Below are 27,194 nucleotides of genomic sequence, written 5' to 3'. Positions count from 1 at the left end.
TCTGGAGAGACAGCACAGGAGGGGTTGCCGTGGCTGGGACGGAAGAAATAGAGGTTGATTTCTTAATGAGAACAATTTCTTGTGGGGGTGATGAAATGTCCTGGATTCACAGGGGTGATGGCTACACAACCCTGTGAATGTACTAAAAATCAGTGAATTGGACACGTCAGAGAATCTCACAGTATGTGAATTATAGCTCAAACTATCCCTGCACCCTCACCCCAGCAGGCTGACTGGGAACCCGTTCCAGGCGGTCCTCAGGGAGAAGTGGGGCAGGTGGAAGAAGAGCCTGTTATATCCTTCTTTTCAGCTTCATACAGGTAATGCATATTTATTGAAAATTTTCTTCACCGACAATGGTGAAATCAAGACCCCAAATTACAAAACATGATGGCAGTTGATACTTATAAAAATAAAGCGAAGGTCTATGTTTCACAGATCTGTGCAAGTTTCCTTCAAATCTCAGTCTGTCCTTTTACCAAAAAGGAGACCACGGAATCTGTGTTGTTCCTTATGATGTCATAGTAAAAAACCGCATTCCACTGACAAAAAAAATAGCTTTGCTTCCAAATAGCACAAGTCTTTAAAGTGACTTTTCCCAACAATAAATATAGAAAATAGCCTTTGACAAGCACAGTTCAGCTTGGTCAGAACTTCAGCATGTGTAAAGCACCCGCCCCTCGGGTCGGGAGCCCCCAGCCAGCCTGCCACAGACCTTAGTTGGTGCGTGCAGTGGCTACAGAGGTGACCCTGGAGGCTGCCCCGCGAGCCCCTCCCACAGGCCCCCACTGCCGGATGATGCCCTTGTGTGTGGCACCCAGGACGCCCACGGACAGACGCTAGGACACTGCAGCTGGAGCCATGATCGCTTTCTGACGGGCTGCCCCTGGAAACCGCAAGTGCTGCCTGCTGGTTTAGGTCCTCGAAGGCTCTCTTTGGCTCTCAAGGTCAGCTGGTCTGGTGTCACACAGAAGGGGTCTTTGGTGGGTGAATCTGCTGCATGAGCTGGGGGCGCTTCACCCTGGGCTTCCTGCGCTTCGGCCTGCTTCTGGCCTTGTTGATTTGTACCACAAAGAAGGCCAGGACCACCATGGCTCCCAGGAAGGCAAACACAGGGATGGTCTGGCCCACCTCCTGGTTGTAGCGGCCAGGCATGATCCCTGCAAGAGCACAGCATAAATGGTCAGTGGCACCAGAGCTGTTGGGCCACAGCCTCTGCCTCGGAGGCAGACTTGTCAGAAACAAAATGTTAAGTAATTTCAGCTGGGCTCACAGGGCAAACAATTTCAAAACTTCAGGTGAAGTGACCCAGGCCATTAGCAAAAGAGAGATTCTCAGATTAGCAGCTTCCGGGGTGGGATGGGCAGGGTGTCTGGAGGTGAGGTTTTTGCTCCTTCTACTACTCCCTATACCCAACTCGGACTGAGCCTGTGACTGGCCTTTCTTCTGTCACAGACAACCCACAATGGGGGTGCATGGATGAGCCTGGACACCGGGAAGGAGAAGAGGTGCTGGTGTCAGAGGAGCTGAGTGGGAGGATGAGGGAGGCAGGCCAGGCTGGGAGTAAGGACGGCTGGCCATGCCCCTGCCCCTTCTGGGAAAGCCTTCCGCAAATGGGACATGTGGTCAGAAGTCAAGAGTGATGACTGGAAGACCCTGGTTTGTCAGTATGACTCTGCAATTGAGCCATGCTGGGGTTCCAGAAATAACCATCATCGGTATGCCCCATGACTGCAGGCAAGGCCCTTAGGAGTTTGGCACCACAGTTAAAAAGTTCCCAGGGCTGGAGCACACGGGCCATGGCACCAGTTCCTGGAACCAGCAATCCCAGGAGGCTATAACCTCTTGGAAGAGCACAAGGATCCCCAGAAAGTACTGCCCATGCCCTGTTGAACACCTAACCTGGATACCAGTCACTCCAGGTACAGGAGAACCTGTGCTAATGGTCTAGTCAGGCCGAAAGCCACTGCCCATGGAGTGGACACAATCAGATCAGTGGAGGAGCATAAACCCACATCCCAGCCTAGGGAAGTCCCATCCCAGGTGGGCCAGAACAAGGAATCAGTGGGGACCTCTGGGCTGAAGGTTTAGGGGCCCGGGCAGCTCAACCACTGGCTGGGACCCAAACCGCAGATGACAGATGTTCCCTAGGATGAATACACATTTGCTTGCAGAACTTAGGACAGAAGTGTGCAAGTTACAAATTACTCTACTCAAAGAATTTTAACACCTAGCTATCATGACAGAAATTCAAATTTGAAAATCAAGGTAGAATGTTCTGAAGGGAGCATGGTGTGTTAATCTTTTAGGTCCACTTCTGGCCTGGTTGATCTGTACCACAAAGAAAGCCTGGATCAGATGCTCCCAGGAAGGTGGACATAGGCGCCTCTGGCCCATGCTGTGGGGGTTGGGGAGGTACAAACAAACCAGAGCCGGATCTAGCACCATGAAGCACCTAAGAACTGACCTCCAGGAATGTCCCAGGCACTGCTCTCTCCGGGAGACAACGGTCTCACTTGAGGGCGGTTCGATCGGAAATTGGGTAATACCACTTTGTCCAGGTCGATGGAGAGCAGCTTCTGGTGTTTCCAAAGATTACTTCATGAAAATGGATTAGAACAAAATAAAAATAAGTAATTATACCGCCTGTGATGCTTAGGCAATACCTAAGAAATAAAATGTGATTTAAAGAGAAAGGTGAAATGATATCCCACTGACACCCACACCTAAGCCCGACTGCTTAGCAATGCTTGTGACAGCTTCTGGGTCCCAAGACAGAAATGTTAAATCAAGTCCATTTGCAGGAGATTTTAGTATTCTGAGTAGGGGTCAATTCTGCTGGGTTCCTAACAGGCCCCAAAGAGGTGTCCTGCTTCTGCTTAAGCTGGACACCACCAAGCTGTGGGAGAGGAAACCACACATGAACCTCTGAAAAGAGCTTGAGGACAGTAGCCGAAGCCAGGGCTCAGGGAACCTGGGGCTAATGGGAAGGTGTGTGGACGTCTCCGCCATGAGGCACCACGGCTGGTGGGGCTTGCTCTCTGATGAATGGCGGCCAGTGTGGCACAGGAGGCTCTGCGTGTGCCAGGAACCAGACACCCTCTCTGTCCTCAAGGACACCACCACAAAAGGCCAAGAGGCAGACACATAATAGTGGAGCTGTGGAGAGAAGCAAACCACGGGCCAGAGAGAGAAGAAAGGAAACCTGGCTGCTCGCTGGGTAATCATGCTGGACTCCTATGGTAGTAGCACTGCTCTTGTTCCTGATTCTGAGATCTGAACAACTTTTCAGGATCACACCTGAAGGACAGAGAGGCTGACACACTGCACAGAGCAGCAGACAGCCTGGGGGGCACCTGGATTAGAGCAGAACACAAAGAGGAGTCTGAAGACTGCTCTGGCCAACGCAGGGCAAGGGAATAAAGTGTGTCTGCTGATCATGAACTCCCCATTTTTCTGCATCTTATTCTTCTGGAAGCAGCTGGCTTGTCTTGTACTTCGGCCAAATGAAGGCAAAGACACTTTGTTCTCTGGGCACCTGGGGAAAAGGGCACCGGGCGACACAGGGTCTGGGAAGGGGCTTCCTATGCAGGACAGAAACTACTCTCCCTTCTTGCAGCTTGGGAGCTACATGGAAAATGCTGGTGAGCACGACCACTGGTCCTGCCTCACAGGGTCTAACTTTACGTTTCAGGTTTCATCATCTGAAAATTAAACTGACAAGGGTATGTTATGGAATCGATGCTAAATGCCAAGGTAAGCTTATGACCCTGCAGCTCAGCAGAGGGGCGGGGGGGGGGAGCGGGCTGTGCTCTCACTCTGACGGGGAGATCATACTCCAGAATTTAATTATCTGGCGATGGCACTTTCTAATTGAACAATCGTGCAAACAGCACATAGCGCAGTAGTCTGAGAAGTTCATGATGCTCCAGTGGAAGGACAGAGGGGTCACCTTGCCCCTGAGGTTCCTCTCGGGTGTGACATTCCTGCCACTGTCATAAGTAAGGTCACCTGATGCTCAACAACAAAATGGAGAAGGATCATTTCAGAGATGGACAGAAATGGAGCTCAGCACTGGACGGTGGGACACTGGGCCTTACAGGGGCCGTCTGGGGCCGCAGAATCGAGATCCAGGTGTAGGTCCCGGGTACTGAAAGTAATTTTCAGTGTGAGGTAAGGGGGAGCCTGGCAGGCATGTTAAGAAGCAATCCCCCAGAGTGCTGGCAGACACCAGACCTCAGGCGTTGCACGCCGTCCCTGACAGCTGGCTAGTGTCGGATTATGAATGTGGACTCGAGTACAGACCAAGGACGGCCTTCTCTGCTTCTGAGTCCCGAACAGCACTGGGGGGTTGGGGGGTGGGGGGAGAGGACGACACTGACTGCCACCCACCAGGAACTGCTGACCACAGCTGGAACTAGAGGCTGGTCTAATGTGATGATAATGGCAGGTTACGAATAAATGGGATGTAAAAATGGCATCTTAACAGAAATTTTTAAATGATGGGATGCTAACTAGAATGGAAAAATACTCTGTAATTAAAGTAGCAAGAATAAACAGTTGATGAGAAGACAACGTGAGGACTTTACAATCCCACTGTCTTCTGCCAAGCATGTTCTGAAGAGGACAGACCGTCTGAGTGGAGTGGTGTGTGGAGTGCTCTATCCATGACAGGTAGGCATCCTCCTCTCGGTGGCTCACAGCACAGACAGTGGCCCTCTGTCCCCTGCCACCCCCGTGCCTGGACACACTTGGACCCAAGCTAAGTGGGCAGCCTGGTGGGGAGCCCCACTGGCCAGGGTGTGAGGTGTGCTGCCAGTGAGCGGCGCAGCTTCCTGCACCACCGCCCAAAGGAAAGGCGGGGAGCAGCCCCCAAACTGGCCCGGGACACAGGCCCCTGCCTCACTATGCCAGGACCCCAAATCGGGACCAACCCCCATTCTTCCTGCCAGAAACAGGGAGAAGGAATGAGGGGGAAAAGAAACACAGGAACCAGTGTGGCCAGGCCACGAGCGGGAACACACACCTGCTCTGAGCAGTCCCAGCCCCCTGGGCTGACAGAAGAACCTGTCAGCGTTTCAAAATCCACATCACAAACAGGGCACACTCGACTCTTGAACTCCAAACCAGAGGAGTCAGAGATCTCAGCTTCTGAAGCAAGAATCAACCAAACCTAACAAAGTGCTCACTCCCCAAAGCACTTCTTCAGGCAGGACACCGCCAGGGAGCGTAATTCTAAAGGTCGATATGGGGGCTCACCAATTTAAATAACATCACAAAATGACAAGCCGAAAGATCTGAGGATTTACTAATGATGTCAGTAAAATTCCATTCTCTCTTATAAAAAAAAGAGTAATGAATCACAAGCCCTGCAGAAGGAGTGGAAAAGCACAGTAAGGCACTAACCTGGGAGCCGTCTCGTTTAAAGGCTGTGGCTTGGCCCACGACAGGTGCGGACAGGCTGGCAGAGCCCGTGGCTCTGGGCCTCCCAAACGCGCCTCCAGGACCTTGGAGTACCGGTGCAGGTGGTTTCCTGGGGCGGCAGCAGCATGGGTGACACAAAACCACGGTTGTTAGGAAGATGCGAGGAGATAGCCCAGGTGCCCTAGCCTGTCTGCTTTCCTGTCAAGAGGCCAGCCCGGCGCCCTGTTACCCTGGCTCCCCGGTGCCCCAGGTGATGCGTGCTCACTGCTCACAGCGAGGGAACAGAGCAGAAGGGCCACTGCCTTTAAAGTGGTCACGCCATACACATGGCAGGGGCCAGGTGACCTTTACTGACCACATTTCCACACACAAGGCTATGCTCAAGGAATCTAAGCTGTAGATGTGCTTCATAAAGAAAATCTTTCTCTTTTGGTATATTTACTCTCAGCCAAAACAAAACAAACAAAACAAAACAAAATGTACATTTTCAAATTTCAAAATTCCTTTAATTTCTCAGACCGGTGCTGTCTAGTACTGTAGCCATTGTGGCTGGCTACTGAGCGACTGAAATGGGTTGAGTGTCTCATCTTTAAACAATAATTTGGTGTATTGGGCCCAAGAATTTTACTAAAAATGAATTTTACCTGTTTCACTTTATTTTTTTAACGTGGCCACGGGAAAACTTAGAATTGTTTGTGTATTCAGAATTGTACGTACGGCTCACACTAGGCCTCTGGTGGGCCTGGTGGTGAGGACCTGAACACTGTCTGACACACTGAGGGCAAGGCCGCAGGGGTCACCACCCGGTGACCTTGACCAGTTACACCTCTCAATTCCTGTCTCTTCGCCTGTGAACTGGAAAGAACAGTATCTATGTTCCCGAGTTCTAAGAGGCCCTGAGGAGGTGATCCATGTGCTTGGCACCTGGTGAGTGCTCAGAAACACTGGCCCTTCTTCCCAGACCCACACGGGCCAGGGCTCCATCTGTGAGAGAGGACAATACATGCTAACCCAGGGCAGGGTGAGGACCTCAGAGTATGCCTCCTCTCTATTCCCCAGGACAGCCTGCCTGTGAGCAAACAGTCTGGAGCTTGACCAACAAGCATGACGGCCTCCTGAAGCAGCCAGCCGCCCACCTGCCGTGCTCACTCACCTTCCATCCTCTCTGGAGTGGCCGAGCCAGCTCCGCTGGGAGGGCGCTGGCGGTTCCCGGAGTGACTGAGGCTGGGAGGGGTCACTCCATATGACGTGTACTGAAGGAGTGCATCCAAGAGCCAAAAGCAGTCTGTGGGTTCAATGGGCATGCTGTTTAGGGATCAGTGTGATTTTAAGGAATCCTTATAGGAAAATAAAAGCCCCCCAATGAGGGGAAATGGGAGGTGAAAAGATCACCTATTCTTGAGAAGCACACATCCTCTGGGGTCAACCCCAGCCCACAAAGACCAGCTTGATCGACAAGACCTGACTGGGGCTTCACTCCCAGCCCCAGGGCTCAGGTGGGTCAGTGCCACCGAGCACTGGGGTGGACGGGCTGCCCGAGCACCATCTGGCTCTGGGGCCCCTCACGAGGAGGCCAGAACAGAGACCACTCAGGGGTGGCCAGACCACATGACACCCACTGAGCAAAGAATCGCTCAGAGAATGGGCACCAAAGCTTCTGCTAATTCCCAGAGACTGTCCTAGGGGAAGGATCTGGATCTATACTTCAAGGGCAGAGCCAGGACCCCAGTGTGCACTCCACTGGGAGGGGAGTTCGAGTTCCACACAAGTGCAGAGTCTAGTAATTTGGGCCAGTGGGCCCCCCATACAACATACGGCAACAGGAAACGGTCAGTCATTCTGAGGGACATGGCAGGGAGCCTAAGCGCTGGGCTATGGCTGACAGCCCTCATCGCAGACCCACACAGGAGGTTCTCTTGTCAGGAGACCGAGACGCTGCTGTGTCTGTAAATCCGGGCCCACCGCCCGCGCAGGGATCTGCCTGTGTCTGCCACCACAGCCCCACTGTCACCAGCGGGACTGGAGAGGCCCCCCCAACATAAGACAGCAGCAAGCACTTCGCTCTCTCAAGGGCACTCCAGCTATGTGCATAAAGCTAAGTGCATGTGCATCACTACCACTGGAAAATTCAGAACCAGGACAGTCCTCTCAGGCATTTAAAATTTTAATAAAGACTCTTACCAGGAGATCTCCAGTCTTAAAAGAAAATCTCTATGGAAATAAAACATTAATCTTCTTTCAACTGTGACTTTAACCTTTTAAAAAAGACCAATCATATTACACAAAACACTAGGAATTCAGTCAAGCTCAACTTCACTCAGAGAGAGGCACATAGCTCCCAGCTCACACTCCAGTGGCTAACGTGAGGCTTCTGCCCCCCCTCCCCAGTCCCATCCTCCAGGGAGCCCACAAAACTTTAGACTTGGCTGTGTCATCACCTCACTAGACCTAAATATGCAACACTTCCACATCCCATTTCCTCCTTCACAAAATGAGAGAAATAAACAGGCTCAAAACCCTGAATCTGACACTGAGATACTAAAACAGTGGAGGAATGCCAAGGACCAATCCCCCAAACCTTCGCTAGTTCTCCCACACCCGACAATATCAAACGCCCCCACTAATGAAGGCTCACAACAGCCAAATCCCCAAGTCTGGGAGAAAAGCCAGGTGCTGGTCCTCCAGGAAGAGTGGGTCCAATCTAGAAGACGGGCCCTTGACCACAGCAGCGCCTGGGATGTATAGACTCCAGAGGGGGAAGCGGAGGTGGACAGAGCCAGGCGGGGAGCCTGTCCACCAAAGGCAACAGTCCTGGCATCTGCCCGCCTGAGGACGATGGCTCAGAGGGAAGGCAGCACAGCCTATGTGCCCAGTTTTGTTTGGCTTATTCAGTGTGTCTAGACTTACATACCTAGTCATCGTGCTGTGCGACCAAAGCAGCTGACACTTGCCAGATAGCACCTGGAGCTCACTGGCATGTGCCTTTACCATCCAGCACCTTACCAGTGCCTTTTCAGGGACAAGGGGGATCAAGGATTTGTACATCGCAGTCAGGAAGCCCAGCTGCTTTTCAGCCACGCCACCAATCCTCACCCTTCTGTCGGTGACTGTCGTCCAAACAATTGGAGTCTCCGTATAGCACAATCCGGCCTCCGCCCTCAACTGGAATCTGATACAGTCCCAAAATGGGCACGTTTTCAACAACTGCAGTTTCCTGCTTTAAAACCTCCAATCCTGAAATAACATCACAACAAAAACAAAAATGTCGAAGGATGAGTTACTTTTTTTGTTGAGGAATGAAATGATTTTCCAATTGCTACTTGACATTTAGTCCACATGACCGGGGAGGAGGGGGGGGGGAATCACAGCAAAATCTAATATTCAATCACAACAGTGCAAACTTTTACAATAGGAAAACGCCATTAATTTGGGTTTTAGCAAAACTCACCTGTCTATACACATTCCCATACCATCCTCTTTACATTTTCACAAAGTATTTTTAATCCTAAAAACACACATGCATGTTCTTTCTGATTCTGCTGAAAGGCTTTGGTCTTGGGGCTGCATTCACAAAGAGCAGCCAGCCAGGCAGCTCTCAGTACACACAGGTATCTTTGTGGGCTCGTTACATATACTAGGTTTTAAAAGCCAGGACAAGGGACTCCCAGGTGGCCCAGTTGGTTAATAAGCATCTGCCTTTGGCTCAGGTCATGACTCTGGGGATCATGCTGCTCAGCAGGGAGTCTGCTTCTCCCTCTACCTCTGTCCTCCCCACCACTTGTTTTCTTTCTCAAATAAAATATTTTTTTAAAAATTTAATAAAAGGAAAAATATAACTAATTTTTAAAACATATGCCCACATACGTTAAGTTTAGATTTAAAACACTTGTTACATTTGTCTCACAATTACAAATGTCCCAGTGGCAGAGCGTTCTTATCTGCCCGGAGGATACAGTTTACAATGTTAAATGAATCAAGAGGTCAAAAATGCATAAATACCAGGGACAGCAACTGCCAATAATATCACCATATAATCTAAGAGTCTAGCCCTGAAGCAAAAGCCATCCTCTATGCTGGAGATGACGCACATTTTCAGCATGGTGTTTACTGTATTGGTAACATCTAAAATATCTAAAATGTCCGTGGCTATAAACACATGGCCTTTCCTGCTCACTCTGGATAATCCCACTAGGAACAAAGTGGAAAAGAAAACAAGATTCTCAAAAAAAAAAAAAAAAAGAAAGAAAGAAAAGAAAAGAAAGAAAGAAACAAGATTCTCTTTGTTGGAGGGAAAGACAGAGAGCAATAACAGATGAAACGGGGCAAGCACGCACGGTGCTGCCACGTGGCCTCATGCTTTGTTAGAGATTTGTGTCTGACAAATAGGGTCCCTTCTGATCCAGCATAACCCAGATTTTCAAATTCCTATTTTGTACCCAAAAGATTATTCAACGTAAAGGCTATTTGGAAATAAAAAGCCCCTTAGAAAGGATTTCAAGGTAACTACTTTTTATTTTCACCAGAAGAGCAAAACAGGCACCCTGAAATCTACAGTGATTCCTCTCCCCCTCAAAACCAGGCAGTGACAAGCTGATGATGAGACATCTACTCTCACCCACTGTGTACACAAGCATCAGAAACCATGATGCCCTGGTACAAACTGATTCCAGAAAGAATCACTAGCCCATGGGTAACTGTGCCTAGTGACTGGAACACTGAATCACTGATGTGCCTGAAGTTACAATACAACCTTATGAATATTTATTGACTGACCTTGCCTTGATGAAGAGAAAAAACTCATTTTAATAAAATAAATTCTACTTTATAAATGCAAACAGATGTGAGAGAAATTCTGTCTTTTTGTTATTTTTAACCAAAGAAACTATCCCTAACTTCCAATTACAGAAAACAGCAATCTTCATTAGAAGCAAAACTGCAAGGGAGGACCTTTCTTTCCTTCAAATGCTTTCTCTTTTTTTTAAGGATTTTAAGTAATCTCTACACCCAATGTGGAGCTCGAACTCACAACCCCAAGATCAAGAGTCAGATGGCTCTACCAATTAAGCCAGTCAAGTACCCCCACTTTCCTTCATATTCTTAAGAGAATTTTAAGAGATGACTCTATAATTAATATTCTTTACACAGGAACTTTAAAACGTGGTCAACATTTTTCTAAGATTTTAGTGATCTGGCAACCACAGAAGCAGAACAATTCATAAATAGTAACAAATTTCAAGCAACGTTGAAGGTAGTAAAAAAACAAAACAAAACTATACAAATATTGGGGGCACCTGGGCAACTCAGTCAGTTAAGCATCTGCCTTTGGCTCAGGTCATGATCCCAGGTCCTGGGATCAAGTCCTACAATAGGGATTCCTGCTCAGCAGGAAGTCTGCTTCTCTCTCTCCCTCCGTCCCTTCCACTACTCGTTTTCTTTCTCAATAAGTAAATAAAATCTTTAAAAAAAGATCTAGAAATATTCAACAGCTGCTCTCCTGAAAGAATTCTATTTTGCAGTGATCAATATCTACAAATACTCAAATTATCTCTGCAGTCCCCGGATCCACCATCCAGAACTTCTGCCTAAATCAGGTACCATACAAATAATATTACAGTAAGTTTTTGAAAAACAAAGCTGCTAAAGGGCATGGGGTGATGAAAATATTCTGAACGCAGTTAACAGTGATGCCTGCAAGACTCAGTGAACATGAAGGATTATAGAACTGTACACCTTAAGAGAGTCAAAGAGTCCCCCCCCCCCAATTTTTTTTTCAAATAGATGTGAATTATATGCAAATGAAATGCTTATAAAAAAAGGAAAGAAACCAAAATAGCATTCCTTACCTTGGTCTTTAAAAGTCTGTGTTATCACTATGCCATCTTCTGGAAATTTAGCAATGCTGCACCCTGATGCATAATACACTAGAGAAAGTAGTTGTTTAGAGTTACGAGAACGCAGAGACACTCAGCACTTTATCAACAGCTACTCATTCACCTAAAATGCAGTCTTTTATACATGATAGTTTTTAATTCCAACACTGTTTTTAATTCTAAGACACAGGTTGCTGTTACTTCCTGTTCACACTTGAATAACAAGTAATCACCTCAGAATTCAAGCTAACAAGTGCTACTAACGTAAGGTTTCTGAACAGCCTTCCAAAGTCAGAGTTTCCAGTGAGGATGAGCACAGTTGGTAACAATAATGCTCAAGACATTATCCTAGAGAGGAGTTACCAAAAACTCATCTGTGAGGAAACATCTTAAATGAGGCACACAAAGTGATTTCATAAACAGAATTTTATAAATCAGGGATCCGTAAGGGGTTTGCTCTGTAGGGTCACAGAGGAGGAACATAAAGAACCTGACAGGTGGCATGAAGATTAGGAATGCCTGCAGAAAAGATTCTCATTTTAAGAATCTGGATAAAACAACAGCTTTACTACAGGTGTGCTTTTTGAAGACATGACTGCTTCTGCGTACAGGCCCCATTTCTCTGAAATCCTGACTTTAAACACACACAGCTTCTGCTCTTGATATAACATGCCCTAATAAAGAACAAACAAAACCTTACTGTCATGGTTTGCTAAGGTAAAATCCCCTTCATACAGGCCATCGCTGAACCCCATGTTCCAGACAGACAGAAGCTCATTCAGGGCAGGGACGTTGGCCCCTCCGGTGTCCGGCATCCACCACTGCCTGTGGGAGAAACAAGGGGTGCGGGGTTGTGAGGGGCTGAAACAGCACCCCCACACTCAGGCTTCATGACGAAATTAAATGTCTCCTGACAGAATGCAGCCTGTGCACACTAAGGTTTCAGCTGAAACACCTACTTGGGTTTGAGTGATAATACAACTACATGCTTCAGTCAGCGTACAGAATAAATCAAAGCTCCATTAACTTCACACAACACACCATGTGTACATAAACACACAGCTTAGACCTCGAGAGGGTACGTGAAAATAAATGAGAAGTCTTTAAAGTTGAAATCACAGAGTCTGAAGAAAAAAAACCTCAAAATATATTATGATAATGATATTCATAAAACACTGGGAATTCTTGATTGATAACCAACCTACCAGAAGGTTCCTTTAAATAACAGTTCCTTTCATCCATTTAATCTGTATAGACTCAACAACAGAGAGATGGGAGAAATTTAAAACTCAAGTATCTAAGATCAACAGGGAAGACAGGACCTGGATCAAGGAGCACCTGGCTTACTCTACAAGCGACTCAGCCGCATCACTGCTGGGGTAGAGGGGCCTGCACCAGCCCAGCGTCTGAAGTGGCTTCTGGCAACTGAAGGACCCCTAGTCCTCTTAAGTACTTGCTAGACAGAATTTAATTCCCAAAAAGCCAAATTTCTTATAAAATACCAGCTCCCATCAGTACCTCGTGTTTTCATCGTAAAACTTGACTTTTCTCATGACAGACGTATTGTACCAATCACTGAAGACAATGAGTGAAAGGCCATTGTGCACATCCCTCCGCAGCTTGGCGACCTCCTCAGGGAAGTACTCTTCCTCGCTGTCTACCATGAGCAAAGTTCCTGAGGGACAGAATGCTGGCAGTGAGTCTGCGCCTCTGAACCATAGGACTCAGGTCAGAAAAACACTATTTCGCTGGTATCCATGTCTCAAGCTCCAGCTTCTAGTGTTTTGTGTGGCCCCCCGTACCCTTCAGGAAGGGGGTGAAAAAGAAAGGACCAGGGTCCAAAACACAGACCCCTGCTAATGACACCAGCCTCTTTCGTGAGTGACACCCAGGTACACAGATGTCACTCACTGGAGAAAAAGCAAAATGCAGCACTAGTTTCTTTTCTTTAAAGTAAATAAATAAAAATGTACAAATATCCTTGTCCCTAGTTTGCCAGTGTTCCATCTTACCTGAAGGTTACTACTATCACCACCAGACAAGAACATGTGTCACTCTGCTTCAGAGCCTCACTGCAGCCTCTGCAAGGACTGGGAGGCCTTGCACCTGCTCCCTCACTGCCTCTTGTTTACATAGGGATTCATCTTTCAAACTGTCCCCATACACAGATACAGACACACACACACACACACACACAACCAGGGGGCAGGGGGGGCGGGCAGGGAGGCACCTTGTGGCTACTCACCATACTGACTGGCATCGAAGCACGTGAAGGGGGAGCCGAGGACTTCAACAAAGTAGCCCATGCTTCTCAAGTGTTGGTACATGTCCCTGAAGTTGGTGTGGATATGGTCACCATTCCTGAAAAACAGTAGGCTTTGCACTAGGATGACCAATCTACTCATGTTGAAGGCTTAGCTAGCCACACACAGCTGATTTCTGGAACCGGTTTCCTCAAAGGAGCGTGGCTCACCACAGAAGAGGCCTGGGGGGTCTGGCCCACCATGCAGAAGTCAGCCCTTCCAGACCAGGATTCTCTGGGCTCACATGTAAAATGGGTGATAACACAAATGATGCATATGGCACGGGCTCGAAGGAAACAGGACGATGAGGATGGACAGAGAGCAGCTCTGTAGAGTGCACTGAAGTGTCATGTTAGTGATGGCATACACCCAGAGCAGAACAACCACCAGGACTCAGCATGGGAACACAGAGGTGCTGGAGCACCACACTGGCTGGTGAATACATTAACCATGCATCACAGACATGCATCACCCTTCTATCCCTTTTCCCCCTGCATGTACTCATTTTCCCAACGTAACCTCTACATAAACCCCTTCCCAACCACCCCATGGAAGCACCAGGGGCCCAAAAGGCTCATTTTATCTGCCTACCCCCTCCCTGCAGCCCTCCAGAGCTAGCTCCTCCACAGGGCTGAGGCCGGGCATTTCTCCAGGATGTGGCCCTTACCTCAGCCTACCCTCTTCTCACTCCTCTCCCCCTGCCACTGGTCTGAGCCTTCATGAAAAGACATCTTCATGAAAAGCTCATCACACCTTTAAGTGTCCTGCCTGCATCTTTCAAGGCTCCTTTCTCCCCCACTTTGAACTTTAAGTCCAAACTCCCAGTACTTACAGAGGGTGGCAATGAGCTAGGCATACGGGCCAAGAGGAAGCCAAGCCAACTGCCCTGGAGGGCAAGCCAGGAGGGCATAGGGCAGGGTCTGGAGGGTGGAGCAGGGCATACCAGGGAGTCTGGCAGTGTCACTAAGTCTGGAGAGACAGCCACTGGAGAGCTTTAGGCCAAGTGTGCTCAAGTTCCTGCCCTTTCAGATTACCAGGGCTGCTGCATGGACAATGGACTCTAGGGAAACAGCTAGACTGGCTAGGAGGCTGCGACACCATCCAGGCAAGCATGGACAGTGGGCTGCGTGGGGAGGGGGAGGGAGCAGGGGCAGCTACAGCCAACTGGTGCAGGACTCGGGACATGTTGTAAAGGTAGGACTGATAAAAGTCTGCTGGCTCAACAAAAATAAGGAAAGAGAGCAATCAAGGATGAGCTCAGCGGTGGCAGAAGTAGGGCTCCCTGAGGGGACAGGGACACTCAGTTCTGCTGTGGGAGGACCAGCGGGACAAGCGTGGTGGCTGATGGCTGCTTACCAGTCCAAAGGGTCATTCTTCATTCTCAGGTTATCCCTGGGGAAGTAACCAGGTGGGTAGCGGAGGTTGTGGTACTGGTCCCAGAGAACTCTCTTGCTCCGTGGAGGAGCAGGAATTATCTTCACCTTAATTGGGAGCTTCACGGTTGAAGTCTGTTCTGCACCGTTTTTTGACTGAAATAAATAAAAGACATCTAAACTGCCCCTATTGCTCAGAAGAAACTTTCAGACTTTTGGGTTTTAAAAAAAATCACTTCTATATCAATTTAACACAAATAATTTGAATACAAGCATTCCTAAAACAAATGTAAGAAGAAATATTCACATGTCACAATTCATTCTGTTAAAGTTCTTCCTTTAATTGTTCAAGCTGTAAAATTTAAGGCATCTTATTCCTAAAAGCTACTAGGCCACACAGGTTTAACTGCACAGTCCCTAGTAAAGAATCCATATTGCTGCAATCATTTTGAACTTGAACTCTGGCACAAAACAGTCTAACTGCTGTTGCTCAGCAACAGAATGGGGATGAGTGGGCTCTGACACTCCAGCTGCTCCACAGGCCCGGGAAGCACTGACCAAGGCCTGCAAGCCTCACCACACCCATCAACTGGCTTCAAATCCTAGACCCCAGGCACTCAGCCTGCACCCACCCCCCCACTTCTTGGTGTGCACTGACTCCCACCTCTGCTGGGGAAGCTACAGTGACAGTGACGTGTCCCTGTGCGACACCTTCCCACGAAGCCGCCTTTTTGGTGACAGAGATGGAGATGGCCAGGTAGCCTGACCAAGGCCATAATACGGAGGAGTAAGAGAAAGCAACTTCGATGTTGTCTCCATTCTGTGGTAAGTAGGGCTGCCAGTCAGGCTGCAGGAGAAAAACAAACAAAGGCTCTGGTGAGAGGCTCACTTGCTACCTTACCTGCCTTGGTTTTAGACCACTCCTCTATTAGACAGCATAAAATGAAATTTATATTCAGATCCTAAGCAACCTATAACCAAAGCAGACTAGGTAAAGTCTGGAACATCATCCACTAGAATAGTCTAGAAACCACTAATTCGGACAGCCTCCATTTTTTTTTCAAGATTTTATTTATTTAATTTATGAGACAGAGAAAGAGAGAGGCAGAGACATAAGCAGAGGGAAAAGCAGGCTCCATGCAGGGAGCTCGGTGTGGGACTAGATCCCAGGACTCCAGGATCACGCCTTAGGCCGAAGGCAGGTGCTAAACTGCTGAGCCACCCAGGGATCTCCCAGACAGCCTCCAATTTTAAAGAGAATTTTCCCGAAGCCTTTTAAAACAAAAAACAAAAGACACATGGTTTAGCAAAGAGCTTTCATCTGATAGCATTAAGAAATGAAAACTCTCCAATTTGAGAACAAAATTTATTTGTATGCTTCAAGAATCACAGTAATGCAAAGGAATAAAAGTACTAAAATGGTGCGGATTAACTGTTCAAACTCAGACTGTGCAGCTAGTGGCCAGGCAGGCAGGTCTCCGGAAGACACCCAGAGGAAGAGGGGAGCATGTGAGGAGGCATCTGGGAGAAACACAGACTCGCTCCTACAAAATGAATCAGTATTTCAAACCAAATTACTCCCCAAGTGAGTCAGCATGTTAAAAAAAAAACTCTGAAAAAGAAGACAAACATTTGTAGGCTATGGCATCATAAACAGTGAGGAAGGAAAGGGATTTGTGATCAATGCTCCAGGGACCACCAGTTAGCAAAAAAGCTAATTTTTATCTATCTCTTATGACATGTGTCAAATGAACTCAACGCTGATGAGAAAATTAAGTATCTTACAACATAAAAGAAACATTAGTAGAAAATAAAGTCCAGATTTTATCCTATCTCTGGAGAGGAAAGTTTCTAGTTTTTGAAATAGAAATTACAAAAGATGAAAACTCAACCAGAGGATAGTGTGGAACTTATACAAAACCAAAAATAACCAGGTAATTACACCACCACTAGTATTAAAGAGAAAGACACTAATCTGGGAGAAACTGTTGCATAAACACAGCAGTCAACTTCTCTAGGACAAAAAGATGTTCAAGTCGACAGAGAAAAACCTGAGTTCCAGAAGAATGGGTCACAGGAATGAAGAGCTACTACCATAAGAGGTGATATAATCAGGGGACAGAGAGCGCCACCTCCCAAATAACTGGAGAAGTGCTCATGAAGCAAGACTCGCATTTCATCTCCTCTAAAGTTTGGGTTAAAACATGAACCACCTACAAACAAAATGTCCACCAACTGACGAATACACAGACATGGCCCATCCACACAATGCAATATTACTCAGCCTGAAGGAGAACTTAAGCACTGATGCGCTCTGACACAGATGAACTCTAAAGACACACTGCATGACAGGCCAGTCTCGAAGGGCCATACTGTCTATGACTCCAAGTATATGGACTGTCCACAACAAGCAAATGCAGAGACAGGAGCTGCCTGGGGCTATGAAGAGGGAGAATGGAGTGTGGCAGCTAACAAGATTTCCTTTTGGGGTGAGGAGAATATTCTGGAATTATAGAACAGTGACAGCTACAATCACTACTTATAAATATAGTAGGAACTACTGAATCACTTGATTGATATTTTAAAGATTTTATTTATTCATGAGAGACACAGAGAGAGAGAGGCAGAGACACAGGCAGAGGGAGAAGCAGGCTCCCTGCAAGGAGCCCAATGTGGGACTCAATCTCGGATCCCAGGATCCCTTCCTGAGCTTAAGGCAGACGCTCAACTGCTGAGCCACCCAGGAGTCCCTGAATCACTTGATTTAAAAGGCTGCATTTTATGGTATGTGAAGTTTATTTCAATTTTTAAAAACTTCACAGAATTAAAAAAAAAAAAAAAAAAAAGGGCTGTCCGACCCTGTGCAGGCAATGGAGCCAGCACCCTCATATACTGCTTGCAGTAACTACAGCAACAGTCTGCGCGGACTACCTCTCGGAGAGAATTCAGTAGCATGTACCTGAGGCCATAATAATGTCCACGCACACTGACTCGGGATTCCAATCCAGGAAGTTTGTTAAAAACCTAATTCAGGGGCAGCCCGGGTGGCTCAGTGGTTTAGCGCCGCCTTTGGCCCAGGGCGTGATCCCAGAGTCCCAGGATCGAGTACCACATGGGACTCCCTGCATGGAGCCTGCTTCTCCCTCTGACTCTCTCTCTCTCTCTCTCTGTGTGTGTGTGTGTTTGTGCCTGTCATGAATAAATAAAATCTAAAAAAACAAAAACAAAAAAACCTAATTTAGAAGAAAAGGAAACCACATATGCAAAGATACTCAGTTAAATGTTTACAGTTGGAAACCCCTGCTGTCAAACCTTGGGGATGTGGGCCACTTCCCATGTAGCCCTGGCAGCTCACACTACACTGACCGGTCACAGCTGCTGCCTCTGTGCCTGCAGACAGATAGAACATCCAGAATTCATACTATGAAGAAGAGTGATAAGGAAATTGTTGTCAAGTTTCTGAGATCGATGACTTTGTTTCAAATCATACCAGAAGGAAGAGTCACTCAATTAGATAAGAGTTGGCTCAACAGAAATACTCTAACACTGCTGAGAATAGGGCCCTGACTATGAATGGATTTCTTATACTTGCACTAGATTCTGTTTTGCCTTATGAAGCCAACAAACTAGAAATCTCTTTTAACTTGTGAATGTTTTGTTATATAAAACTGTACTGTTTTTGTAAGCTCATCACAATTATCTTGGAAAAGAACATTTTGTTCCTTGAAGGCTAAAATAAGTGGTTTGGGGTTAAAAAAAAAAAGAAAAAGGTAAGCATATTATGATTTAACAATCCAATGTGATATTCCATAGTTGTCAGCAAGTACACTGGGACTGTGCAGAGAGTAACAGTGAACATGACATGAACCGAGAAAGACAAAGCCTGATGTTGGGCCCAGCACAAAGGGATTAATGATAACTACGGGCTGGAGATAAGGGCTCGACATACAGTGGCTACATCAGTATGCATTAGTATACATTTTTCTGCTTTCTTTTTCTGTCCTTTACTATCATGATAATGCTTATACAGTAAGTATTATTTAAAAAATATAAAATAATAATAAAATATGAAATTATAATAATTAAAATTATTTTTAAAAACCTCAAAACAGAAACATACCTTTTCAACTGGAAGGCCCATTCATACTCACTCAAGAATACAATAATTACATGTAAGCCTTTAATTATGGGTGAGAAATTACAAAATGAAAAATCAAAATTAATTAGTCCATTTAGGAGCCCAACTCAAGATGTCAAAGTCAGAGAGTAGCAAATTGGTTCCATTAATTTCTCCTGAGCTTATCCATAAAGGACGCAGCAGAAAACAAATCACTGCTTCCAATACCCTGGCACCTCAGACAGGAGGAGAAAACTTCTCCTGCTCTAACATCAGGAGAGAGAGACAAGGCACAAAGGGTGGGCCATGTCTATGTTCACCACAAGCCAGAGAGCAGGGTCACCTTGTCTACAATTCTTCCTGTGACGCCCATGCCGTTGAGGATCGTGACGTTGACAATTGTCGGCATCCCTCCATAGTAGATGGGCTGGGAGCAGTATGGCCACATGTAGGGACACTCGGTCAGATCTATGTAGCTGGGACTCAGACTGAAACAAAGAACACAGGGTCAGAACACAGCACATCAGAGGAGGATGAGGTGCTATAGCTGCAGCAGCACGTCAGCAGGGGACCTAAGCCGGGAAGGGCTGCTTGCAGGGCCACCCTGGGCTGGTACCCGGGGACTTGCTTTGCAACACTCCCTGCACCCAGAGGGCACCGGGCTGGCCTGCCTAGACTGCTTGTACATGCCACGATGAAACGCCTCTTTGCTTCCATGATTCTCAAACTCTGGAGGCCCCAACTGGTAGAGAATGAGTACATGACCACCCCCTACTAATTACCCTGGACCCAGAATCTCACAAGACAGCACCTCAAATTGCTGGGGCAAAGATGAACATTTTATAAAGGGAGCTCACATTCTGGTGGCAAAGATAGTTATTTCATGTTTCCACCTATAGGCCAAAATAAACTCCATATGGATCAGAGAGGCTCATGTATATAAAAGAAAGCAAGCACATATTAGAAGGAAACAGGTGAGTTCCCGTACTTTCCAGCAGAGAAAAGCTTTCTGTGACTCAAAGTCCAGGACTGGCAATGACAAGAGCCCAACAAAAGTGGCTACTGAATAAACACACTGAACAACAACGAACATATTACACAAAGCCAAAAGGCAACTGACAGACGGAGAGAAAGAGCCGCAGAATGGGTCGCTGACAAAGGGTCAGTAACCCTAATTTGTAAAGAATTCTTAAAAACTGAGGAACAAAACCCCACAGAGAAATGAGAAGTAGTAAGCAGATGCTTCACAAGAAAGGTATAAAAACAGCCCTTCACCACAAAGTGTCGCCACTTTACTCATAACAAGACAAATGCAAATGAAAGCAACAGTGAGATACCCTGTGTCCCCCATCGGACTGGCCGCCAGTGCAGTCACAAGTATGGAGGCCATCCTGTGGCGGGGGCTCTGGGAAGCAGGCTCGTACTTGCGTGGGGCTGAGGTACGCTGCCAGGCACAACCCTTCTGCCTGGGAGCAAGGGAGCAGGGTGGGACTTAACAAAGCCTCCCACGCTGGTAATTTTGACCCAGCAATATCACCTCTAGGAACCTCCCCTAAAGACACACCTCCAAAGAAACTAAATTACACTGGCACTGCAATAGTTTATAATTAACAATATGTTGTAAGGAATTTAAATGCCTACATACAAATAAGTAGTTGAACAGACAACGCATATCCACCCTCTGCTGCTATGAAGAGAAGGAAGAGAGATTTGCATGAACTGATAGGGAGTGATTTCCAGGATGCTATTAAGTGAAAAGAGCAAAATGCAATAAAATATTTTCAGTGATGCTATTCTTAATGTAAGAAAAAGGATGTAAGAACATACATGTATATCTGCTCATTTGTGCAAAAAGAAATACAAGAAGGATAAACTGTGATACCCACCAGGGGTGGAGAAACTGAGGGAGAGGGAGCAGGGCCAGAAGGGATGGGGGGCCTCCCCTGTGCACTTCTGACTGCAAAGCCAGGGTAATGTGTCACATACCAAACACATAGCCAGTGGAAATCAACCACCATGTGTTGGGGGGGATCCACAAAGAAATATAAACTAACTTGGCTGTACCAAAAATGAGCAGTGAAAGAGATGAAAGAGATGGAGGCAGAAGGAAGGAAGAAAGGGAGTAAGCTGAGGAAAGCTGGGGCACAGCAGGGCCATGTGCTCTAAAGCCAAAGATACGAATTATACACAGATCCTACACTCCAATCAGCATGTTTTTTCCGAGGGGACGTGGACTGAGCAAACAGGTAAATGTTCTGTGCATGTCATGGTGGAGAAGTGCATTCCACGTAAAGGGAAGGAAGACAGGGCAGAGAACAGCAGCTCGGGAAGGAGTAGCAGAGGGATAGACTCATGCGCTCCCATCCACAGCAACAGACACACACAGGTGCAGACGGCGTGCCTACACAGACACTGCCCAGCCAACTGCCGAAAGGGTCTACAAAGCCATGGGCACAGCAGCAGGGAGCACATCGCCGTGAGTCTGGGTTCCAAACACATGGAAGAGCCGGGGCTGCATGGAGAAAGAATGAAGACCAGGGCTGGGGCTGCAAATGTGTGATCATCCTCTGCTGCCAAACAAACAGCAAGGAAGTGCTCAAAAAAACAAGGGAGGCATGATGCAAATAACATAGCAGCCAACCAGTAGGAGACTCTGAGGGCCAAATCTGGGACAATCTGAGCCACAAAATCAACAATGATATCAATGGGCTACAATTTACAGAGTAAAATAAATAGCCATGTGCCCACACTGATATAAACAAACGGATAAGTAAACACAGGAGAGAAAAAAGGGATAGCTCTTCCTTGGAGCAGAATTCCAACTAATAAATCACCACAAGGCAGTCTCTACAGTAGTATCGTTTCAGGACAAGAACCAACAATGGATGCTGGAACCTATGAGGCAAAGGATGTCAGAAACAGGATCATCTTGGGGTGCCTCACCCCACCTATGAGGCATCTTGGGGTGCCTCAGTGGCTCAGTCAGTTAAGCATCTGCTTTAGGCTCAGGTTGTGATCCTGGGGCCCTGGGATGAAGCCCTGTGTCAGGCTCCCTGCTCCTCCCTCTCCCTCTGCTCCTCCCTGCCGCCTGTTGCTCTCTCTCGTTATCTCAAATAAAACCTTTACTAAAAAAAGAAAAAGAAAAGAAAGAAGAGCAACAGGATCATCTCCAAGACGATCATGAAACACTCAGCAATCACAAGGGACAGCAGAGGACACAGCAAATACCACCTATGGAAGCAGGAGTGCGGCTGCTCGGATTTGCCGCAGGAGCACAGCCAATGGACTGGACCCTCTGCTGTGTCTGCTCCTGCCAGGGTAGGCTTCCCGCTGCTGCTCCCAGCCAAGACTGAGTGCAGGGGGGAGCCAGGGCAGGCTGACCCCCGGAGGCACAGGCTCCTCGAACAGGCCACTCTGGTTCAAGAGCTCCCCGAGAGCAGACACTCTCTCAGACCTAGGCTGTGGTAGCCCTTGGACTCCTCCTATCTCCATCCCATCCTCCTTCCTGGGTCCTCTCCTCACAGCTGATCTCCTGGACATCCTTCCCACCTTGGTGTCTGCCACCCAGAGAGCGCTGACTGACGCACCACCTCAATCACACAATACCAACGGACACCACCAACAGTGAGAGGAACAGGAACCAAGGAGTGTCCCCATGGGAGGAAACCATGCAGAAAGGCCTACCCCAAGTATCGCAGGATGCTGATTGCATCCTGGCCCCAGAAAAGGATGGGACACACAGTGGGTGAAATCTGAGTATAGTTGAGAGATTATTAGTCCATGGTAACGGATTAATTAATTAACTAATTAATTTCCAGGCTTTGAGGCTTGCACCACGTTACCTAAGATGCAGTCCTTACATAATATTTACGACTTTGCTATAAATCTAGTAATTTCCAATAAAAATTTCAGATTAGAAAGCAAACAAGCTCTAACCAAAAATACATAATCTCAAACTAATCATGAGAAAGCAGCAGATAAACTCACATGGACAGTCTACTTACTAATAACCGGTACTCCCAAAGGAGTCAGAGTTATTAGTGACAGCAAAAGACAGATGAGCCGCCAAATGCTGGAGGGACCAGGAAGGGAGAGCAACGAGCACAGGCCTGATCCTGGCTGGATGGACACAGCATCCCAGGGACTGGATGCCTGTGAGCGAAGTCTGTGGATTCATCACAGTACAGCGTCAGTGCTCCTTTGCTGGTTTTAAGAGTTGATGCGTTGTTAGCGAAGGTGCCAGCATCAGGGTAAGCTGGGTAAAGGGTATGTGACAACTGCTACACCACTTCTGCAAACCTAAGATTATTTAAAAAGTTCTGGGGCGCCTGGGTGGTTCAACTGGTTAAGTGACTGACTCTAGATTTCAGCTCAGGTCATGATCTCAGGGGCCTGGGACAGAGCCCCATGTAGGGCTTGGCTCTCTGCTCAGCACGGAGTCTGCTTGTCCCTCTCCCTCCCATTCTGCACCTCCCTCTCAGCTTGCACTGCACATGCTCTCTTCCTCAAAAAATAAATAAAGACAAAAATGAAAAAATTAAAACGTCCCTTTAAAAAAAAGTGCAAAGAAACCAAATCAGTATTTTAAGCTACTTGTACTACAAATAACAGAACATCAGGAAGTAGAAAGCAGTTCAAGTGCTGCCAGGTGGTGCCCTTGCCCTCACCGAAGCAGCAGCACGAAGCCTTCCCTGAGGGTCTGCTGTGGTGTGGATCAGTGATCAGTTCCTGCCCCGAGGCCAGTATTTTGCACAGAGGGCTGAATACCCTCAGAGCCCAGGGACAGAGAAAGGCCAATTCAAAAGAAGCATACCAACCTTGCCTGCGGTTTGTAGCTGTTGAGAATCTGATAGGCCCTGAGAAGGTCCAGCTTGCCATGGCCTTGCTCAAACATATTGACCCCAGGAAGCCTCCGGGCGGATGCAATGAGGGCCTGCTTCATGCTGGCTGGGTTCACCAGTTCTCGCTTCTGGACTGTGCTGGAGAGAAAACCATGTATTTGCTCATTCTCTCTCAGTAGGAAGAGGAAAATCAGACCATCCTTAACCTGTGGCCGTGCAGAACTGGGACCTTCCATCTGGTGTTGCAACTAATGGGAGCTTCTCAGGTGAAGCCCGTGCAGGATGAGAATAATGTGGCATTTCTGCCCCTGTCTTGGGACTACTATTTAACCTTCCACTGGCTTGTGTCAAGTGATTCAGGAAGCTTTTGCCTGTTTATACTAGGTTTATCAGAAACATGTATTTTTCCAATTAAACAACTAAAATGACCTCCGAGGCTGCAGGAGACAAGAGCAGGTTAAGAGTGACAGACTCCTGAGGGGAAAGGAAGCCTGATGGCCACAGGAAGCAGAGGACCTGTGAGAACACTTGGTGGCAGAAAGCATGCAGAGGACCTCCCCAGAGGGCCGGCAGGAACCACAGCACCCAAGTAAAGACTCCCACCTCTGCCTGCCTTTGCTGTTCTGGAGTCCAGGGTGTGCGACCTCCCAGGTGGGGATGGCCTGACAGAACAGAGTGCACCTGAGGCCAGCCTGAGCACTGCATCATCAGAACGCACCTGGACAAACACACAGCCCGCTCGATCTGGCCAGGAACTTAGTGACACAGGCACCATCAGTGCTCGAGAACACCAGCCCTAGCACGCACATTTCTGTATGTCTACTTATCATAAATACAAGTAAATTTTAACCCTTCAAATGCAGGGGACAAAATCCAGAAAGCAAAAAAGAAAAATGGACTCTCCACAGTTCCCAAATATCTATGATGGTGGCTGGTCTTGGAAGTGTGGGTGGGATTTCTACTAGGTCTAGATGAGAAATCTGGTGTAAGGAGAGTTAAGAGGGGGTAAAGTGGGAGCCAATAAAAGTTCAGTGGCAGCCACAAGCCCCAACCGCTGCATGGACAGGCCAGATCAAAGGCCAGGTCCTGCATCCTTAGGAGTGCTGCCAGGCTACAGGGAGATGACTTGCCATAGGCACATTTCATCAGCTGCAGGAAGATAAGGAAAGTGAAAGGTTTCCCGGACAGCTGCTGGAAAGGAAATCCTCCTCAACTCCCCACTCACCTGACACGGAGAGGTATGCCCAGCTCAGGATTGCAGCTGAGGCCTCAACCCTGCCCACAGTCATGGCTGGTGGTGAATGAGTCAGGGTCTCTATTCCCATAAACAACAAGGTGGCCAGCAGGAGCCCCTAGTGGAATGCGCTCCTCCACCCAGTGTGAAAAGCCTGAATGCAGCCAGGTAAATCCACATGCCTTCCCTCCCCTTCTCCTCTCTGCATGGAAGATGCGGTGAGGAAAACAAGTGCAAGAAAAAAGACAGGGTTTGTCTCCAGAGATCACCCTAGCCAGTGTCAACATTTTCAAGAAACTGCTCTGAACTCTAAGAGGATGGGAAAAGGAGGACAGAGATAGATATTTACCTTTATCAAAGAATGCTAATTAAAAACAATATATCCCAGGCATTCAAAGCTAAAATCAAAATAAACTTAAGGGCCAATCACTAAGCTCCGTTCCAACTCTATGAGGGATTCAATGAGACAAAAGAGAATAAATAAGTCATACAGAGAAACTGCCAGTCCTGCTGCCTAGCTGGATAGCTCCTCAGGTAACAGAGCACACTGAAAGGTGACTCTCCAAGGAAATGAAGACTATGGCAGGGAAATAACTGACTTTTTGTGCCCTGCTTGATACACACACTTGTTTAGACATCACAAGTGCAACTATAGCACAAAATTGGTATGTTAAAAACAAGAAAATGGAGGCACAGGGTCCATGGGGAACCCTGTACCTTCCTCAGTATTACTATGAACCTAAAACCATTCTTAAAGATAAGTCTTTAAGAGGTGCCTTGGTGGCTCAGTCGGTTAAGCATCTACCTCTTAATTTTGGCTCAGATCATGATCTCAGGGTTGTGAGATGGAGCCCTGCATCGGGTTCTGCCTGAATGTGAAGCCTGCTTAGGAATCTCCCTCTTCCTCTGCCTCTCCCCCAACTCTCTCAAATAAATAGATATATATTTTTTAAAAAGTAATAAAAACAAACCAGAACAAAAACAAACACAGGGCAGACTGTGTCCTCACACAGTGCTTTACAGTCAGACTTTTTTTTTTTTTTTTAATTTTTATTTACTTATTCATGAGAGAGTCGTAGACAGAGACACAGGCAGAGGAAGAAGCAGGCTCCCTGCAAGGAGCTCGATGTGGGACTCGATCCCGGACCCCAGGATCACGCCCTGAGCCAAAGGCAGATGCTCAACTGCTTAGCCACCCAGGCGTCCCTACAAGTCAAACTTTACAGTGTGTTCAGGCAGCCATCACCTCACATGAATCCCCTACACAGAACAGCATGGAGACGGAGAGATAGAGGGAGCAATGTTCATGGCATGCTCCTAAACTCACAAACCTGCTTGGTGACAAGCCAGACTCAGCTCCTGGTCTGCTGGACCACAGCCTCTCTGCTGAGCAGCACTCACCTTACCAACAAGGTGACAGCGCCAGCAACCACAGGAGAAGCCACACTGGTCCCCGACAAGGCCCGGCAGCCCCCTTTCACACCAGAGCCTCTCACTCCAGCACCATAGGTGACGATATCGGGTTTCACACGGCCATAACCTCCTGGTAGTTCCTACAAATGAAAGTAGCTTGGTTTCTACCACAGCACACCACCGGCACACAGCTACATGCAGTTAGGAGTGAATATGGTTAGTTCCATGTAATATAAGCTTAGGAACATACTGGTTTTATCTTAAATTCACTGTGATACAACACAATCTTAATCGGCAATGGAGAAAGTGAAATTGTTTTAGATGTGCTTTATAGTTACTAGTATAATAGTAATGCCACAAAGCAACTGAAAGTGAATATTTTAAATTCTGCAAGACTAGAAATAGAAATTAATCTAAAAATTAGAAATATGTTAAAAATAACAGAAAGTTACAATTAAAAATTAAATAAACATGTTTAAAACGAAAGGAGTACATGACAGCATGAAACTACTAGAAGGGAAAGAAAGCACTCAAATGATAATAACTGCACGAGTAACAAAATTTTAACTGAATACTCTCTTAAATTTCCTGGAAATTGAGGCAAAATGAGAATCACGAG

At 47.2% G+C, this 27,194-nt stretch overlaps 1 protein-coding gene and 2 long non-coding RNA genes across 6 annotated transcripts in view; 2 read left to right on the top strand and 1 right to left on the bottom strand.

Moving 5' to 3' along the window:
* Positions 1 to 13,272, top strand: LOC112646742 (uncharacterized). The gene is made up of 5 exons (XR_007410941.1): positions 1 to 53; positions 226 to 947; positions 3,695 to 3,756; positions 10,941 to 11,015; positions 12,550 to 13,272. It is a non-coding gene; the product is annotated as an uncharacterized LOC112646742 (long non-coding RNA).
* Positions 301 to 27,194, bottom strand: part of MBTPS1 (membrane bound transcription factor peptidase, site 1) — a 52,675-nt gene continuing 25,781 nt past the window's right edge. For 3 of the 4 annotated variants that reach the window (XM_025426997.3, XM_025426998.3, XM_035716045.2), the window contains 14 exons: positions 26,564 to 26,715; positions 23,905 to 24,066; positions 19,431 to 19,575; positions 15,635 to 15,817; positions 14,954 to 15,126; positions 13,540 to 13,655; positions 12,813 to 12,969; positions 11,995 to 12,119; positions 11,268 to 11,345; positions 8,518 to 8,658; positions 6,578 to 6,709; positions 5,407 to 5,533; positions 2,468 to 2,598; positions 301 to 1,160 (listed from right to left, as the gene is read on the bottom strand). In XM_025426997.3, coding sequence (XP_025282782.3) covers positions 964 to 1,160; positions 2,468 to 2,598; positions 5,407 to 5,533; positions 6,578 to 6,709; positions 8,518 to 8,658; positions 11,268 to 11,345; positions 11,995 to 12,119; positions 12,813 to 12,969; positions 13,540 to 13,655; positions 14,954 to 15,126; positions 15,635 to 15,817; positions 19,431 to 19,575; positions 23,905 to 24,066; positions 26,564 to 26,715 — 2,019 coding nt within the window. In that variant the 3' untranslated portion in view covers positions 301 to 963. The remainder of the gene's footprint in view (positions 1,161 to 2,467; positions 2,599 to 5,406; positions 5,534 to 6,577; positions 6,710 to 8,517; positions 8,659 to 11,267; positions 11,346 to 11,994; positions 12,120 to 12,812; positions 12,970 to 13,539; positions 13,656 to 14,953; positions 15,127 to 15,634; positions 15,818 to 19,430; positions 19,576 to 23,904; positions 24,067 to 26,563; positions 26,716 to 27,194) is intronic. The other variant, XM_049110640.1, reaches the window with a different exon arrangement.
* LOC125755161 (uncharacterized) lies at positions 5,529 to 7,988 on the top strand. Its single transcript, XR_007410942.1, has 2 exons — positions 5,529 to 6,351; positions 6,484 to 7,988. It is a non-coding gene; the product is annotated as an uncharacterized LOC125755161 (long non-coding RNA).

Source organism: Canis lupus, chromosome 5, assembly GCF_003254725.2.
Source record: "Canis lupus dingo isolate Sandy chromosome 5, ASM325472v2, whole genome shotgun sequence".
NCBI classification, from domain to species: Eukaryota; Metazoa; Chordata; class Mammalia; order Carnivora; family Canidae; genus Canis; species Canis lupus.
This window is presented reverse-complemented; position numbering and strand designations above follow the sequence as displayed.